This window comes from Carcharodon carcharias, chromosome 1 (genome assembly GCF_017639515.1).
Source record: "Carcharodon carcharias isolate sCarCar2 chromosome 1, sCarCar2.pri, whole genome shotgun sequence".
In the NCBI taxonomy this organism is placed as follows: Eukaryota; Metazoa; Chordata; class Chondrichthyes; order Lamniformes; family Lamnidae; genus Carcharodon; species Carcharodon carcharias.
Window position 1 is genome coordinate 17564889 of NC_054467.1, and position 16209 is coordinate 17581097.

Sequence of the window (16209 nt, forward strand, 5' to 3'; positions counted from 1 at the left end):
GCTCAACACTTTGACAGTTTGCTGCACTTTTTTCTTTGCCAGGGAGCAAGTCAAAACAGCCTGTCTGCTTTTGTCTGAGGAGATACTAGGTGACCTACAAAATAGGCTTGATAAAATATACAAATGGCAGCAGATGAAACTTAATATGGAATATTGCACATAGGAAGGAAGAAAATGGGCAATACAAGTACTTCATAAGTGATGCATCAAAATGGCCACAGATGAAATAGCGAGCAATCTCCGGTTTTTAATGGACTGGATGTTTAATGGGTCCAATCACTGGAGCAGTAAACAACAATACTGACTAAACTGTAGCGACTGTCAGAGGAAGTCATTCATAAGCTCTTCAAATTTTCGAAGGAAGATAAAGACATCTTCCAATGTCTAAGGCAACATTCCTCCCTCAGCCACCACCTCCAAAACACATTCATTGTTCATTCATCTCCTTGCTGCTTGTAAAAATGTGTCTGGCAGAAAAGTGGCTGCCACATTTCCTCCATAACTGTCTATACTTCAAGGTCAATCATCGTCCATGAACACACTTTGGGCCCATCAGAGAGATATGATAAGGCGCTTTATAATAGCAAGTTGTTGTTTTACAGTGCACTGGTCAGACTGCACCTTCACTCATGTATCCGATTCTGGTCCCTGAGACTCAGGGAGACTTGCAACTGCTGGAGACAATGCAGACCAGAGCCCTGAGGCTGATACCTCCTGTCAGAAGGCTTTGAGGATCTTTCACTCTTTAGCTTTGAAAGGAGGTACAGGATAAAGCAGCCCACTTGATTGGAACCCCATCAACCACCTTAAACATTTACTCCCTTCACCACCGATGCACAGGGGCAGCAGTGTGTACCATCTACAAAATGCATTGCAGCAACTCACCAAGGCAGGACCTTCCAAACCACGACCTCTACCACCTAGAAGAACAAGGGCAGCAGGCACATGGAAACACCACCACCTGCAAATTCCCCTCCAAACCACAGACCATCCTGACTTGGAACTATATTGCTGTTTCTTCACTGGCGCTGGGTCAAAATCCTGGAATTCACTTCCTAACAGATGGATTGCAGTGGTTCAAGAAGATGGCACACCACCACCTTCTCAAGGGCAATTAAGGATGGGCAAGAAATGCTGATCCAGCCAGTGATGCCCACATCCCATGAATGAGTATAAAAAAGGTGACTGCGGGTGATTTACAGAGACGTATAAGATGGCAAACAGAATAGAAAAAGGTAAATTAAATTATGAAAAGGACTTGGCGTCATGCGTAAAGACCAACTTAGGAGTGATCAGCAGGTGGAGTGAACTTCTGAGTACGATGGTGGAGATTGGAGCAATTAGGGCAGTTTCAGAAAATAAACTAGAATGGACCAGATGGGCTTCCTCCTTCATCGTGGATTGTGATTGGCTTAAGTGACCATTTCAGACCATGGAACTGTTGATTCACTTTTTAGAGCATATCCTCAACAAAAATAAGTCATCCTTTTAATGGGAATATATAAATACTATGCACATGCACACATTTGCTGTGCTGCAATTGTCAGTAATCTGAAGGTCCACCATCCAGTTTAGTGTCTGACATGAGCAGTGGAATTTATCTGTATTAAGCTCTGACCGAACCTGAAGCTGTGAACATTCCGAACCATAAATCCCACCAACACCACCAAATGCTTGACTTTCCCTTAGGCTGAAGGAGAACAACATAGATTGTAACATCACAGAGGTGTTTCATGTTGCAAGGAGCAGCTTGAAAACAATTTGCTTCTGTGATGGGTTCTCCACCAGTACCAGGTTCCCGATGCTAAAGCCAGTGTGACCCAGGCTTCTCTTATGTTTTCCTCACGCTGGTCTTGTGTCGCTGTTTGCGTAGATGTGCTTCGATCTCATGCCTGAAGACCAGCATTCCCAGTTGGGCGTGGGACGCCTCGTTCATGGCTTTGGACTGCATGCACATGCGGTACTGTTCGGGAGTCAGCTCGTCCACACAGCGCTTCTCGTGCCACAGGTGGAACAGCCCGCGGACTGGCGTTCGAATCACGATCAGGTCGCTGTGGAGGTACTTGCGGTAAAGGTGAACATCCTCACCTCCCCACCCTTTTATGTCCAAGTCAAAACCACCTGGAAGGACAGACACTTCAGAGGTTCAGATATATTTCATGATTAAGTTTAAGCAGAAAGGTTAGCAAAAATCCTCAGTCCAATAAAAGAATTATAAGATAGGATCTATCAAGGGTAAGTCAAACAATAAAAATGTAAATGACAGAGATGTTTAAATATTAATAGAAACTCATAAAACATTAACCTTTTAGGCTATTCGGCCCTTTGAACCTGTTCCATCATTCAATTGTGCAATTTAAATCCCTTGATAACTTTATTTAACTAAAATCTATCTATCTCTGTTTTGATTGTTCCAGTTGACCCACGGTGTCGACAGCCTTTTGGGAAGGAGTGTTCCAGGTCTCCACTGCTCTGTGTGTGGAAAAGTGTTTCCTGCTTTCAATCCTATGTGACCTAGCCCTTATCTTATGATTGTGTCCCTTTGTTGTAGATTCCCCTATCAGAGGAAAAAGTTTCTTTGCCACTACCCAATTAAATACTTTTATTAATTTAACCCCCACCCTGGTTTAAGTACACATCAATCAAAATACTCAAAGGAGTAAAATCCATTTTAATGCAACCTCACAGTTTAACCCTTTACACCTTGGAAGAGCTTCAGAACAGATGCGCCAGACTGATACCAAGGTCAACACATCTTTCCTGAGAGAAACAGAGTTAATGTTTCGAGTCCATACGACTCTTCTTCAGACACATACAGACTCAAAACGTTAACTCTGTTTCTCTCCCCATTGATCCTGTCAGGCCTGCTGAGTTTTTCCAGCACTTCCTATTTTTGTCTCAGATTTCCAGCATCTGCAGTAGTTTTCTTTTATATTTTTGCTTACATCTTTTCTGAGGCTTGGTGCCTATGACTGAACATCGGTGACAGTGTCACCTAGTTGCCTCTGCTGGTATTTTTACCACCATCGAGGGAGGTGTCTGGTAACCCACTCACTCTTGGACTAATGGAGGCCCTTAAGTGGCCAATTAAAGGGCCCTCTCCTGTCGCCACTGGTATCTCACCAGGGGGGACTGGGATCATGCACACTCCGCAGGGTGAGGCTGCCAGGTAAAAGCTGGTAGGCTGAGGAGGGGGAAAGGTCCCTCCTGTTTGGGCATCCTGTGCCCAATGGAGGAACCCCACTACCACCATGGTACTTTCTCCCAACCCCCTCCCCACAGCCCACTGCCTCCCTGCTCCCCAACCCCACCAACCATCCGTTACCCGCACCTTGCCCTCCTGAACCCAGCCCTCCTCCCCCACCGCCCCCCCTCCCCACCCCCCACCACCACCCGACCACCCTCAATAGGGTGTGCCAGGGTGGTCCTTGTGAAACCCCCACACACCTGATCCTGATCGTGGCTCCCCGATGTGGTAAGCCGCCCTGCAGCTCCCACCACTCTCACTTGATTGGCCGGCAGCTCTCAGAGGCAGGACTTCCTTCTAGACGGGGCAGAAGTCTCACCCCGAGCCATGAAATCAACTTAGGGAGACTCTACCCCCCCCACCAATTTTTGAGCTGGGGGTTGGGGCCACTTCCTGCATGTAAAATCCAGCCCCTGGTATCCGAATTGATCAGCATTTGTCTGAACTCAACTTGAAGTTCTGCTGCGTATCCTAAAGCCTTGGTATATAGTCACACCTAGGGTACATGGGGTTGATTCTTAAATCTTATGCACGTCATTATATGGACAGTGCCATCCTGGTTCTCACAACAGCCAACTCCACTCCCCATTACTGACAGACATCCTTGTGCAATCCAACACCCTCCCCACCACGCCAACCCCCAACACCTAGATCGGTTACTGTACCGGGATTATTTGAAGAAAATGTTATTTTTAGAGGGTGGAAATCAACGTGCACACTGTCTCTTATTTAAATATCACTTTTTGTCGATCTATCCCATAAAGTTTAGTCTCATGGACAGGTCAGTGGTGGGACTACTGCTTCATAGTCAGAAAGCCACAGATTCAATTTCTGCTCTGAAGTCTTGAGCACATAGTCCAGGCTGACACTTCAGCGCAGCACTTGAAGGAGTGCTACGCTGTCAGAGGTGCTGTCTTTCAGCTGAGACATTAAGCTGAGACCCCATGTCCCCTCGAAGGTGTACATAAATGACCCCGTGGCGCTATTTCAAAGAAGAGTGGAGGAGTTCACCCCACTGTCCTGATCAATATTTAGCCCTCAATCAACTTCACTAAAACTGATTATCCAGCCATTATCAGTGTTGTTTGCAGGATCTTGCTGTGCACAAATTGACTACCACGCTTCATAAATTACAGCAATGACTACACTTTGAAAGTACTTTGTTGGCTGTAACGTGCTTTGGGACTTCTTAAGGATGTGAAAGGTGCTTTATAAATGCAAGTCCTATCTTTTTTGGCGGACAATATAAATAAAGGGAACACTCCCGTGTGGTAGGGGGAATGAAAATGGATCGGGGCAGGGGGTGCCAGGGTGGGGGAGGCAGATGAAAATGTGTCGGGGAAAGACAAATGTATTTCCCTATCTATCGGCTCTGTAGATACCTGTGAACTAAATGTGGCTGATCAAGGGGGTTGGATTTGAAAGCAAATGCCACTGATGTCTTTTCTCAATACTGAATACAATCCACTTTCTTCAATCCTTAGGAATCAAACTTCTCGGTTTGTTGTGACTAGATAATAGCAGAGATCTGTGTAGCTGATGAATGAGAAATGAAGAAGCCACACATTCCCACACCAGAGTGAGGAGGACATAATAAGAACTTGCTTCTAACATTATCGTATCACCAGCCATGCCAGAATACATCCTGCAATATGGCAACAGTACAGTAGGTGGCAGTCTTGCTACTAGTTGAAGAAGCCACTAGTCTAGAGCAGCTCCTGAAAGAAAGTCCTAATGTATGTACACTTACCTATATTGATGAAGTCTGATCTATACTGGCAAGTCATTCCAAAGCCAAAATCCCTCCAGAAGCCTGAATCCTTCTTAATCACCTTTCACAAAAAAACAAAGTGTCAAAATTAACTGTTGATGCTTCAGATTTTTCATGGCCTCTTCTTACTGTTCTCCCTTTCACAGTATCATGATTTTTTTTTTATTCATTTACAGGATCTGGGCATTGCTGGCTAGGCCAGCATTTATTGCCCAACCCTAATTGCCCTCCAACAGGTGGTGGTGAGCCGCCTTCTTAAGGTAAAGCTTATCATTTTACTTATATTTCAAAAAAATATTCCAGTTAAAATCATAGAATGATACAGCACAGGCCATTCTGCCCTTCCTGCATGTGCCTGTGAACATCGCTAGATGACACAAGCACTTGCTGTGAAAAGGACCATCACATTTAATGCCTCATCCTGGTCTGTAATGCGCCAACTACACCATGAAGGTGTGAACCTCAGCCTCTGGTCAATCTCAGGTGAGAATGGAGTAGGGACAGCTGCAGCTGCCCTCAGCACCTACAGGTGAGAGAAGGAAAAAGACCACCAGGATTCTTGCTCCTAATCACAATCAAGCGATCCCTGCTGGAAAGGGAATAAAAACAGAAAACGCCTGGAAAAACTCAGCAGGTCTGGCAGCGGGGAGAAAAACAGTTAACATTTCCAGTCCATATGACTCCTCTTCAGAGCCAAAGAGAGGTAGAAATGTGATGGGATTTATGCTGTTGAAAAGGCAGGATGGAGCAGGTGGAACAAAATAGAAGGTCAAGGTTAGGTTGGGGGTCAGGAGAGATTAAATGACAAAAATGTCATGGACACAAGACAAAGGGAATGGTAATGATAGCATTAAAGACTAAAACATGTGTTAATAGTGACATAAAAGGTCAGCCCTGTGTGAAAGCAAAATAGCAGAATGTGTTAGTAGCAAAACAAGGGGTCAGCATCTTCTGAAGGTAAGGTCATGTGTAAGCATCAAGGGAGAACAGGATCAGCTCTGATGCCTTCCTGCCGCATGGCCCTATTGTCTAGACTCACACACGGCCACTTTGCTGAGGACCTGAGAACCATACCACAGAAGAGGGAAGAAGAGCCTTTATTTTCAACTGTGACACAGCTGACTTGCCATATTGATATCGGCACTTCTTGGGAATCAATGAGAAATGAAGAAGCCACACATTCCCACACCAGACTGAGGAGGACATAATAAGAACCTGCTTCTAACAGTGTATGGCTGGGCTTATGTGACCAGCAGCCCTGGACCTCAAACTCGTAGCTACATATTTGAGAGGCAGACACATTGCAGGCTCTGTTAATGGGCTCTTCAAAAAGGCCACGTCCCTACTAATTTCCATTGCCATGTGCTGTACACTGAAATACGACACTTACCAACTGTTGTTCAATGGGTGGAACGGAGTCATGATGACCATAAATAATAGCAGGATTGTATTGGCTGAAGAGGACAGGATAGAAAACCTTCTTTCCTGGAAGACAGAAAAAAAAAGTTAAACTTGTAACAAAGGTTCAGCAGGAGGCTGAAAGGGTGCTACAGTTTCCTCGATCAAAAGAGGGTCACCTTGTTGCACTCTTATAGCTGCACCCAGATTCCCAAATGGCAGGGTACCTTCCAGGTGCCAAGCTAAAGGATAGGGTGCCAAAGGAGTTGGGAGAGGGAAGTGAATCAGCAGAGATGAGGGTAAATATGTGGATGATGTAGGGGAAGGGTTCAGATTCGTGGTGCACTGAGAAGAGTCCTGGGACCAGAGTGGCCTGTACAGGATGGGCAGGCTTCATTTGACCAAGGCTGGGACCAACGTCCTCATTCAGAGAGTAATTATTTCTGTGGCGAAAGGTTTAAAGTAATATGGCGGGGTAAGGGAACAAAATGAGATGAGGGAACAGAAAGGACAGCACAGGAACTAAGAAATGTAAGAAAAAGCAGAAAAAGAGGCTCAAGGAGCTTTCTTGGCAGGATAATGCATCAATTCTTGGACTCGCTAAGGTGGTATCATAGTTCCATTTGGCTGATGAGATTGTTGTACCCATGTTTGATTAATCCCTGTCGACTGGAAGAGGATGATAAGTGTCCCCATGCCGATGTGGAGAGAGTGCTTTGTTTTTATGTTCATCCAATTTAGGGTGTCCTGATGGTTATTTGCATCATACAAGGAGAAGGCCTGAGAAAACTTGCCAATGAATCCACTATATAGTGAAGTAGATGTTGCTTTGTATCCTTACTTATTATCTTTTAGCTGCCAAATGCCCCACGGATCTGATTAAAGGCCATTCTAACTGCTCCATGCTGACTCGCTGGGTTTTTCTGTCAGGTTAACCCCAATGGTTTCTTGCAAGGTGGAATATCCCTCACGCGCTTACCCTCTCTCACATGTTTGCCAGATGCTGTTTAAATTTGGCCATCAGTTGTGGAATCTCCCAGCCAGCCACTCCCTCTACCTAATCTCATGCTCTTTTAGAATTACACCCATGAAAGATAAAGAAAGAAAGATTCCTTTACAAAGTAGGATCTTAATCATTTTTCAATGCCTCCCTATCAGTCTTTCAGGCATTGTTGGGCTATTATGGTTCTATGGCTAAAGATCTTTAATTAAATTATTTTAGATCAGAGTTGTCCAAAATACGACCCACAGGTCAGAGTACAGCAGGCCAAAAGTTTCTCTCTGGCCCACCAGCCTTCGACTGTCGTGAAAAACCTAAGCCAAGTGAGTTTCAGAGGTTCCTTCTTCTTTGAACCCAAGTCCGGAGTTTTTCGCTCGATTGACTTCAAAATTCTTAATTTCAAGTATCGATATGTACCTTGAACAGTGCCCCCCATGTGACCAACTCTCACGGAGAAAACTAAGGGAGAGTCAGCCAAGGGGGTCCATGCAGAGGGGGAGACTGCCAGAGCTCTGAGGCTTGGTGGGTCAGGGCTGGAGGGAGGGGTTAGGAGTGGTGCTGCCAGAGCTGTGAGAGTGCAAACAGGAGGCCAGCGGTAATCCGGTAAGATAAGGGATTGTTGGTCATCCTGCCACCCACCTATAATGCTTATCAAAACAAAGATGGTAAATTGATCCTGAATGTCGAGTCTTCAAAGATAACTTATTTTGCTGTTGAGCAGAAGAGGGGCACTCTAATATGTCAAGAGAAGATAGCTGTTTTCAAGGAATTCAATATCAAGTGACAGTTTCCCACAAAACACGTTGGTAAGTTTGACAGCCTCATGGGCCAGGTTGGAATCAATCGAGCAGACTCACTGAAACAAAACATAATCGGGCAACAATCTTTCTTTAAAACTGCTAACCAATGTTCTGAGGCAGCAACCAAGATGAGTTTTTTGATACCTGAAACAATAGCCAAGAGAGGGAAGTCATTGTCTGATGGGGAATTTGGCACCAAGACTTTCAAAGTCGTTGAGGAACTGCTCGACCTATGTCCAATGAAAGGTACAACAATGGGACAAGATATTTTCAATGAGATAAAACATGCCTTGGTGAAATTCAGCCTTCTAGAGGAAAAATTTGTGGCCTAAAAAATCAATGGAACTCCTCTGCTGACAGGCACGCACAAAGGATTTGTTAGTCTAATGCTCAAATCGGTGTCCCTTGAAGCCATCACACATCAGTGCATCATTCGCCAAGAACAGCTGTGTGCAAAGGCCCTGGAAGTGAAACATACGATGGAAAAGATTGCTTCTACAGTCAATGTCATTAGGTCTAAGAAGCTCAATCACAGACAGTTCCAAGCCTTTCTAGCAGAGGTAGAATCAGACCATGATGATGTCATTTACTTCCGCCATGTTCATGGGCTCAGCAGGGAGGCCATGCTAACCACATTCTGGTCACTGCTTGAAGAAATAAAAACCTTCATGACGTACAAAGAAACGATGTAAGCTTCATGGATAATGATGAGTGCTTGAATGATTTGGCATTCCCGGTTGACATCACCAAGGGCAGAATTTTTCAGTTGGTGTGCAGGGACAGGCCCGACACACTGACGCGTAAAATATTGCGCAATGGCGTCGGGCGTGTGTCCCGATGTCATGGCGCGGAGTTGCAGTACTTCATTCGGCGGGTGCGCACCGGAATCGGCTGCACTCCCACCGACATGTAAACATGAGTCACATGACATGTTTAAATAAATTTACGAACCTTATATTTCATAATTTCAGAAGCCCTTCAATCTCCCTGAGGAAGCTCCGTGCTTCAGGGTGATTGAAGCGCTCTCTCACGCGCATGCGCAAAAGAGCGCTGGTCCCGACTCTCCCTCCTCCCCCTCCCTCCTGCACAGGTAGCATCTTACGCTGGCCGGGCCTTAGTTGGCCCACCCGCGTAAAATGGCGGCGCGGAGCCGATTGTGGGCAGCGACCAGCTCCGCCTGCTCCCACTGAGCCCGCTCACCAAAAAAGTTCTGCCCCAAATATCTTGCAGACTCAATTGTGAATCTACAGGGAAAGGATCAGTCTGATTACAAACTGGATGAACATGTTCAATCGTTTGTTCAGAAGTTAGGGTTGATTAGGAAACAGCTGATTATGAAGAAAATTATCCATTTCACAGTGAGGCAGTAAACCATGAAAAGTATCCTGCACTGATCGGCAGCCTGGGAGATGAATTCAAACAAAGGTTTGCGGATTTCAGGGAACGCTGTGATGAACCGAAACTGTCTGCAGGTCCATTTGGAACTGATGTCACCGAGGCTCAAGACATGTTCCGCCTTACACTAATTGAGAACCAAAATGACAGCCGACATGAAGAGAGCTTTCGCAGAGCATGACCTTCTGACATTTTATAGTCATATGCTCCCCCTCAGAGTCTTATCCAAATCTATTAAAACAAGCCCTCTGATTCATTATACTGTTTGGCAGCACATATTGCTGCAAACAGCTTATTACAAGAATGAAAAACATCAAAAAAAAAATCAAGATCACTCCCAATAGACAGACATCTATCCAGAATACTCCGCATTGCTCCATCAAGTGTGCGTGTGGGCAGACATTAACTATGTGTGTAAGCAGAAACAATGCCAGACATCAATATAGTGATGAGAAAGTAAGCTAATAGATTAATTTCCTCATTTGAAGGTCATAAAATGCTTTGACTAATAGTGAGGCGAATTTCTAATGCCTTCCCTTTCTGAAATTTACTCACTGGCCCTTTGAGTGAGAAAAAGGTTAAAATGTGGCCCGTCATGTTTATGTAGCTGCTGCTGAGGGAAGGGAGGAATATTGGGCAGGGCATTTGGTCAGCCAAACTGTTGTGTCCTGGATGGTTTTTAGTAACTTGACTTGTTGCGGCTGTATCCGATCCGATGAGTGGTGAGATCTCCTGACATTCAAATCCCTGGTTTGAGGGCCTAACAGGGGCTTATCAACTCCTTATCAAAGTGTGCCTTGAGTCTACCCTGCTGTTGTAGCTACCATGGGGGATCTGATTGAAACTTACAGAATACTGAAAGGCCTGGATAGAGTGAACGTGGGGAAGATGTTTCCATTAGCAGGAGAGACTAGGACCTGAGGGCACAGCCTCAGAGTAAAGGGAAGAACTTTTAGAACAGAGATGAGGAGAAACTTCTTTAGCCAGAGAGTGGTGAATCTATGGAATTCATTGCCACAGAAGCCTGTGGAGGCCAGGTCATTGAGAGTATTTAAGACTGAGATAGATAGGTTCTTGATTGGTAAGGGGATCAAAGGCTACGGGGAGAAAGAGGGAGAATGGGGTTGAGAAACTTATCAGCCATGTTTGAATGGCGGAGCAGACCTGATGGGCCGAATGGTCCAATTTTGCTCCTATGTCTTATGGTCTTATAATCTTATGCTGATGTGGCATGTCTAACTCAACTTCTGGTTGTACCAAATTCCAAATAATGTAAGAACTAGGACTCCGATTAACGAGCCACTTGCCACATAATGTAGGAAGCATCTGCGCGGTTACAGCACTTCCTGAGAAATTGCCACTTGGTGGGAGAGCAGCCACAAGTTCCAAGAGTTCAGACTGATCCAACAAAACTCCTGCTTGTTTCACTGCAGAAGAAACTGCAGCAGATCCCTCCTCACCTCCCTCCCTGTCACTTGCAACAGCTTACAGTCACATAGCTGAACTAGAAGTGAATGTGAGTCTGTCGTGACCAGCACTACATCACAAGCTGCTTGCACAGTGGATTTCAGTGATAGGTGTAGAAGAAGATTACACTGCTGGGCTCTGCTCAGTTTACCCACACGTATAAAAGTCAACCGTAACAGTATAGATAATGCGAATGCTACACACTGAATTTCTTGTTAAACTTCTTAAATGGTAATATATAATCAGCAGGCCACCACTAAATCATTCTGACCCTGCCACCTGAACAATAATGTTCCTTTAATTCCAGTCCAGTTTTCTCCATTCTTGTACTCATGTGTAGCTTGTTTAATTTTGGTAGTGTGAACGCCTTATAGTCTAATGGATTCTATCCCTAATCTTTGGACAATTCACTGAGGTTGGATCCACTGACACAACCAGCAACACTCAGATCCTTGCCAGTTAGACGAACAGACAGCAGTGAGATTAGAAACAAAGTGAATAAAATCAAGTGAAAACTTTGCTGCTTCAGTACTCAAGACTGTGTACCAAATCATCTGTAGAAATGGCAGCCAAGATATTGAAACGTAAATGTCTGATTCCCAAAATGGGACAACATTTGTCTAAAGGTTTTAATTCTGCTCTCATTTCCAAGCTGACTAATCGTGGAATCCAGGCTCTGAGCTTATTGGCAGACCTGGTTTGTGGCTAACTTTAGTCATTTCCTGGTTTCATCTACACACCCAGAAGTCAGGAAATTCCAGAGAAGTAAGGTTACTTACTTTCCAGGGCCTTCATTCTTTGAATGATGGAACCCTTCACACACTGGAGGAACTTGTCCAAAATTGATTGATTTTTGTGGAGTTCATTATTTTGTTATTGTTATTGTTATAGTGGATTTCCACCAATTAGGGTTGATTTAGGAGCCCTTTAAAAATGGTTGGCAGCTCCTGATTCCAGGACTTCTGCCCCCTTTCCCGGGCACTCTGATTTTCGGAAGTGCTTTTAAAGGATGCAGGCTGGTTCCTGTCAAAGGCCCGCATCCACCACTCCCGACCTAGCCAGCTCCACTGCGGGGATAGGCATATCCATAGGCAATTTTCATGGAGTCAGGCCAGGTTTTTAAAGGAGTTGTGGTTCATGGCCCCCCCAGAGGAGTTATGAACCTAATCTGCCTGAGGGGATCTTTTAAAAGGTAAATTCAAAAGGATCTCCTCATTCCCCCTAAACCTAGCTCTGTCCTTCCATCCAACCATATGACCCCTCAAGCCCTCTATGCCAAGCTCTGCCCTTCCACCCACCCACATCGCCCTTCATGCCCCCATGCTGATTCCTGCCCTTCCACCGCCCTCTGTAGCTCCTCCTGACCCCTATGCCAAGCTCTGCCCTTCCATCTGCCTTTGGCCCTCATGCCTAAGTATGGCACATCCACGCCCATTGACTAGCTATACACTGCCTAGAGCCAATGGACCCTATAGTGTAAGTGGTCTCTGTAAAAAGAAAAAGCTTTTAAAAAAGTAATTAAATCTTAACTGTCTCCTATTTTGAGAAAAAAGATCATTTGACTACTAGCTAATAAATGTCAATCAGCCAGACTCTAAAGTATCAATAACAAAAACCTTTGTCATGAAGGTTTTTATTTCTTCAAGCAGTGACCAGAATGTGGTTGGCATGGCCACCCTGCTGAGCCAATGAACATGGCAGAAGTAAATGACATCATCATGGACTGATCGTCCGCTAGAAAGTCTGTAATTGAGCTCCTTGGACCTAATGAAATTGACTATAGAACCAATCTTTTCCATCACACGTGTCATCTCCAGAGTCTTTGGACACAACTGTTCTTGGTGATTGATGCAGTGATGTGAGATAGTGATTTGAGTATTGGACTAATAAATTCATTGCGCTTGCCTGCCAGTGCGGGAGCTCCAGCGGTTGTTGGACCACAAAGTTTGTCCTCTGGGTGATTGAATTTCACCAAGACACGTTTCACTTGTTTGAAAATGTCCCGTTGTTGTGCCTCTCTACCATCGACCTTTTATGAGGACATGCCAGATGTGTAAATATGTCCAAGCAGTCTTTCAGAAATTCCCCATCAGACAACAGTTTCCCGCTCTTTGCTACTGCTTCAGCTATCAAAAAAAACTCCTCAGAACTCTGGGTTGGAGCTTTGAAGAAAGATTGTTGTCTGATAATGTTTTGTTTCCATGAGTTCACTTGATTGATTCTCATCTGACCTGTGAGGTTGTCAAATTTGCCAGGGTGTTTTGTAGAACAGTGCCACTTGATATTGTATTCCATAAAAACAGCTACCTTCTCTTCACATATCAGACAGAATATGCCGCTGCTGCGCTCATAAAGAAATCATCAGTCCAAGCATCTTTTGAAGACTTGACATCCAGTCTCAATTTTCCTTTCTTTACCTGTAATCAAGCGAGCTGCCATCTTTCTTTTGATAAGTACTATGGGTGGGTGCTGTTTGAATAGATACCAGGTACATATCAATCAGGGTGACCAACTCTCACAGAGAAAATTACGGGACACACTGGTGTGGCGGTCCGGAAGAGCAGGGAGGGGTGGGGGTGCTGCCAGAGCTGTGAGGGTACACCAACAGGAGAAGAGCGAGTACAGCGCATACGCAAAATTTAAAGGACCAAATTAAGAGAAAAGGTCTCAGTAGCATTTGACCTGGGACATGGGACAGTGACCTCGAGCGCAGGACAATCCCGTAAAATAAGGGACGGTTGGTCACCCTGATATCAATATTTGGAAATTAAGAAATTTTCAGTTAATAGAGTGAAAAACTCAGAAGTTGGGCTCAAAGAAGAAGAAAAGTCTAAAACTCACTTGGCCAACGTTTTTTACCAGTCAGCACAAGTTATGAAAGGTTGGCAGGCTGGATAGAAAACCTTGCTGGGCCAGACGCTGGTGTGTGGGCTGTATGTTGGACAACCTTCTTAAAATAATATTTTTAGAATGCACTGCAACAACTTTCCAAGGTTAATTCAACACCATCTCTGTCCCCTGTGACCTCCACTAAGAAGTACAAAAGCATCAATGGCCTGGGAACACTACAGCCCCTAAGTTCTCCAAATCGCACTATTCTTACTTGGACATATCATCGTTCATTCATTGTTGCCAGCTCAAAATCCTGAAACTCACAATCCAACACCAGCCGAATGAGCCAATCATGGACAAGCCTACTGGATAAGTATGGGGGTCTTGGTTGCCTCCTCCCTTTCTTCTCTTCTTCCTTCCCTTCAGTTGCTCGTCATATACCTGGTGGCAAGAGCTGTACCCTCATGTGCTCAAGGTTGTGCAGGCTGCAGCAGACTGCAACAAACCATGACACATGCTCTGATGGGTACTGTGGTGCTCCTCCAGAGCAGTCCAGGAAGCACAGTTGTGTTTGATGACACTCCATGTAGCAGCAAGACTGTCCTTATAGGTTACGCTGCCCACATGTGCCTGGGTTGCACACATGAGTCAAGACCCAGGTGGTGAGGTGGATAGTCCTTGTCATCCATTAGGTACCCTCCAGTTTCTTCTGGTGGCTCATATACTGATAATATAGCGGATTGGAACTAAATAAAGGCTGCTGTCAGGATACCAGGCATTCACACACCAGCTGCATATTCAGGCAGTGGAACTCTTTGTGGTTAGAGTATCTCCCTCCATTTAGATGTGGTGCCCACAAAGTAGCATGTGTGCAGTCAATGGCATTCTGCACTGAAGAAGCCAAATACCCACTCCATCTGTTTCGCTCTGGATAAAGAAAATGCAATGTATTCCCCTCTCCCAGCAGAGCATCAGTGACCTCCCTTACACAGCAATGGGCAGTGAATTGAGATGTGTTAATGATGTCGCCTGTTATAGCCTGAAAGGACCCAGCGTGTTGAATTTCATGGCCACAGTCACCTTTCCAGCTGCTGACAGGGCAGAACTGATCCTGCCCTGAGGTGCAGCTCTGCAGGGGTGGCAGTTTCAATGAGCGCATCCTTCATAAAAAGGAGGTTAAGGCAAAAGAATTGCTGCATGAAGACCCTAGGTGAATATGGTCTCCTCCCCTACTCCCCCTTCAAGCAGCTTGTCCTGCTCTGTGTTGCCTCTGTTCAATTTCCTTGTCATGCTGCGGGCCAAGGGGGATGTTTACAATAGCACCAAGAGCAAGTGGTCTTAGCAGAACACTTGAAGTAAGAGAATCAAGACCCTCACCATCTGCAACACCACTCCCTGCCCACTTCGCCAACTTTAAGGAGCAGTAGCAAACTCAAAGTACTTTTACAAACTCAACCACATCCAGTAGAAATCAAACAGCAACTGACCCAAAAGTTGTTGACAATCCCTTTAAATAGTGGGGGTCCTTTCTGCTACTGAATGCATGTTCAAACATGCACGTGTAAGAGAGAGCATCGGCTAAAGTGTCAAGGCTGAAAACAGCACTGCTGGCATCAAATCAGCATTACATATTGACTCCCAGCACTTCCAACTTCTAACTCCAGCACTAATGCCCTCGCCAAAATGGCATCTATGCAGCCTGCACTGGAAACAACCACATGTGGCACTGACACCATTTTGTGCGCAAAATGGCACTTGCAGTTCTAAAAAACTGACTGAATTTTGTGGCCATAGAATCTCACAGCCAGAAGGAGACCATCTGGTCCATCATACCTGTGCTGGCTCTCTGGAGGAGCTAAGTGTTTTGCTTTCTTGTGCAATTAGTGAGATACCTGGCTGGGTGTTCAGTCTGCACGTGTTCAGGAACTCCGCTGTGAAGTGAATGTCCACATCGCAGAAGAACAGCAGGACATTGTTCCCCTTCCAAGCCCGAGCACCTACATCCAATCCTTTCCCACGGGAGAAATCCTCTTTCAAGGGAATGAATGTGTAGTTCCTGTAATTTGCTTCTCTATATTAGAAAGACAAAGACACATGAACATTTTCCTCCAGAGCCATTACTTTTTTTTACACAAGCGTTCAGCAGTTATTTTTCCTAAATAACCAGAGGATGTCACTACTACATGTGAATCACAACTTATCTGAATAATAAAACACATCAGTTTCAAGCCATTTGAAGGGAAATTGAAAATGAAAAACAATTTTGCCAAAAATTGAACAAAAATTTCAACCAAGAACA

General features: G+C 45.0%; 1 protein-coding gene across 1 annotated transcript in view; it reads right to left on the bottom strand.

The window, feature by feature from the left end:
- Positions 1-1487: 1487 nt before the first annotated feature.
- The window catches only part of LOC121279291 (chondroitin sulfate N-acetylgalactosaminyltransferase 1-like), a 153726-nt gene continuing 139004 nt past the window's right edge, over positions 1488-16209 (bottom strand). Inside the window, exons 5-8 of the mRNA XM_041190427.1 lie at positions 15803-15981; positions 6409-6503; positions 4998-5079; positions 1488-2121 (exon numbers count right to left, since the gene is read on the bottom strand). Of these exons, the coding sequence (XP_041046361.1) occupies positions 1832-2121; positions 4998-5079; positions 6409-6503; positions 15803-15981 (646 nt within the window). The 3' untranslated portion in view covers positions 1488-1831. The remainder of the gene's footprint in view (positions 2122-4997; positions 5080-6408; positions 6504-15802; positions 15982-16209) is intronic.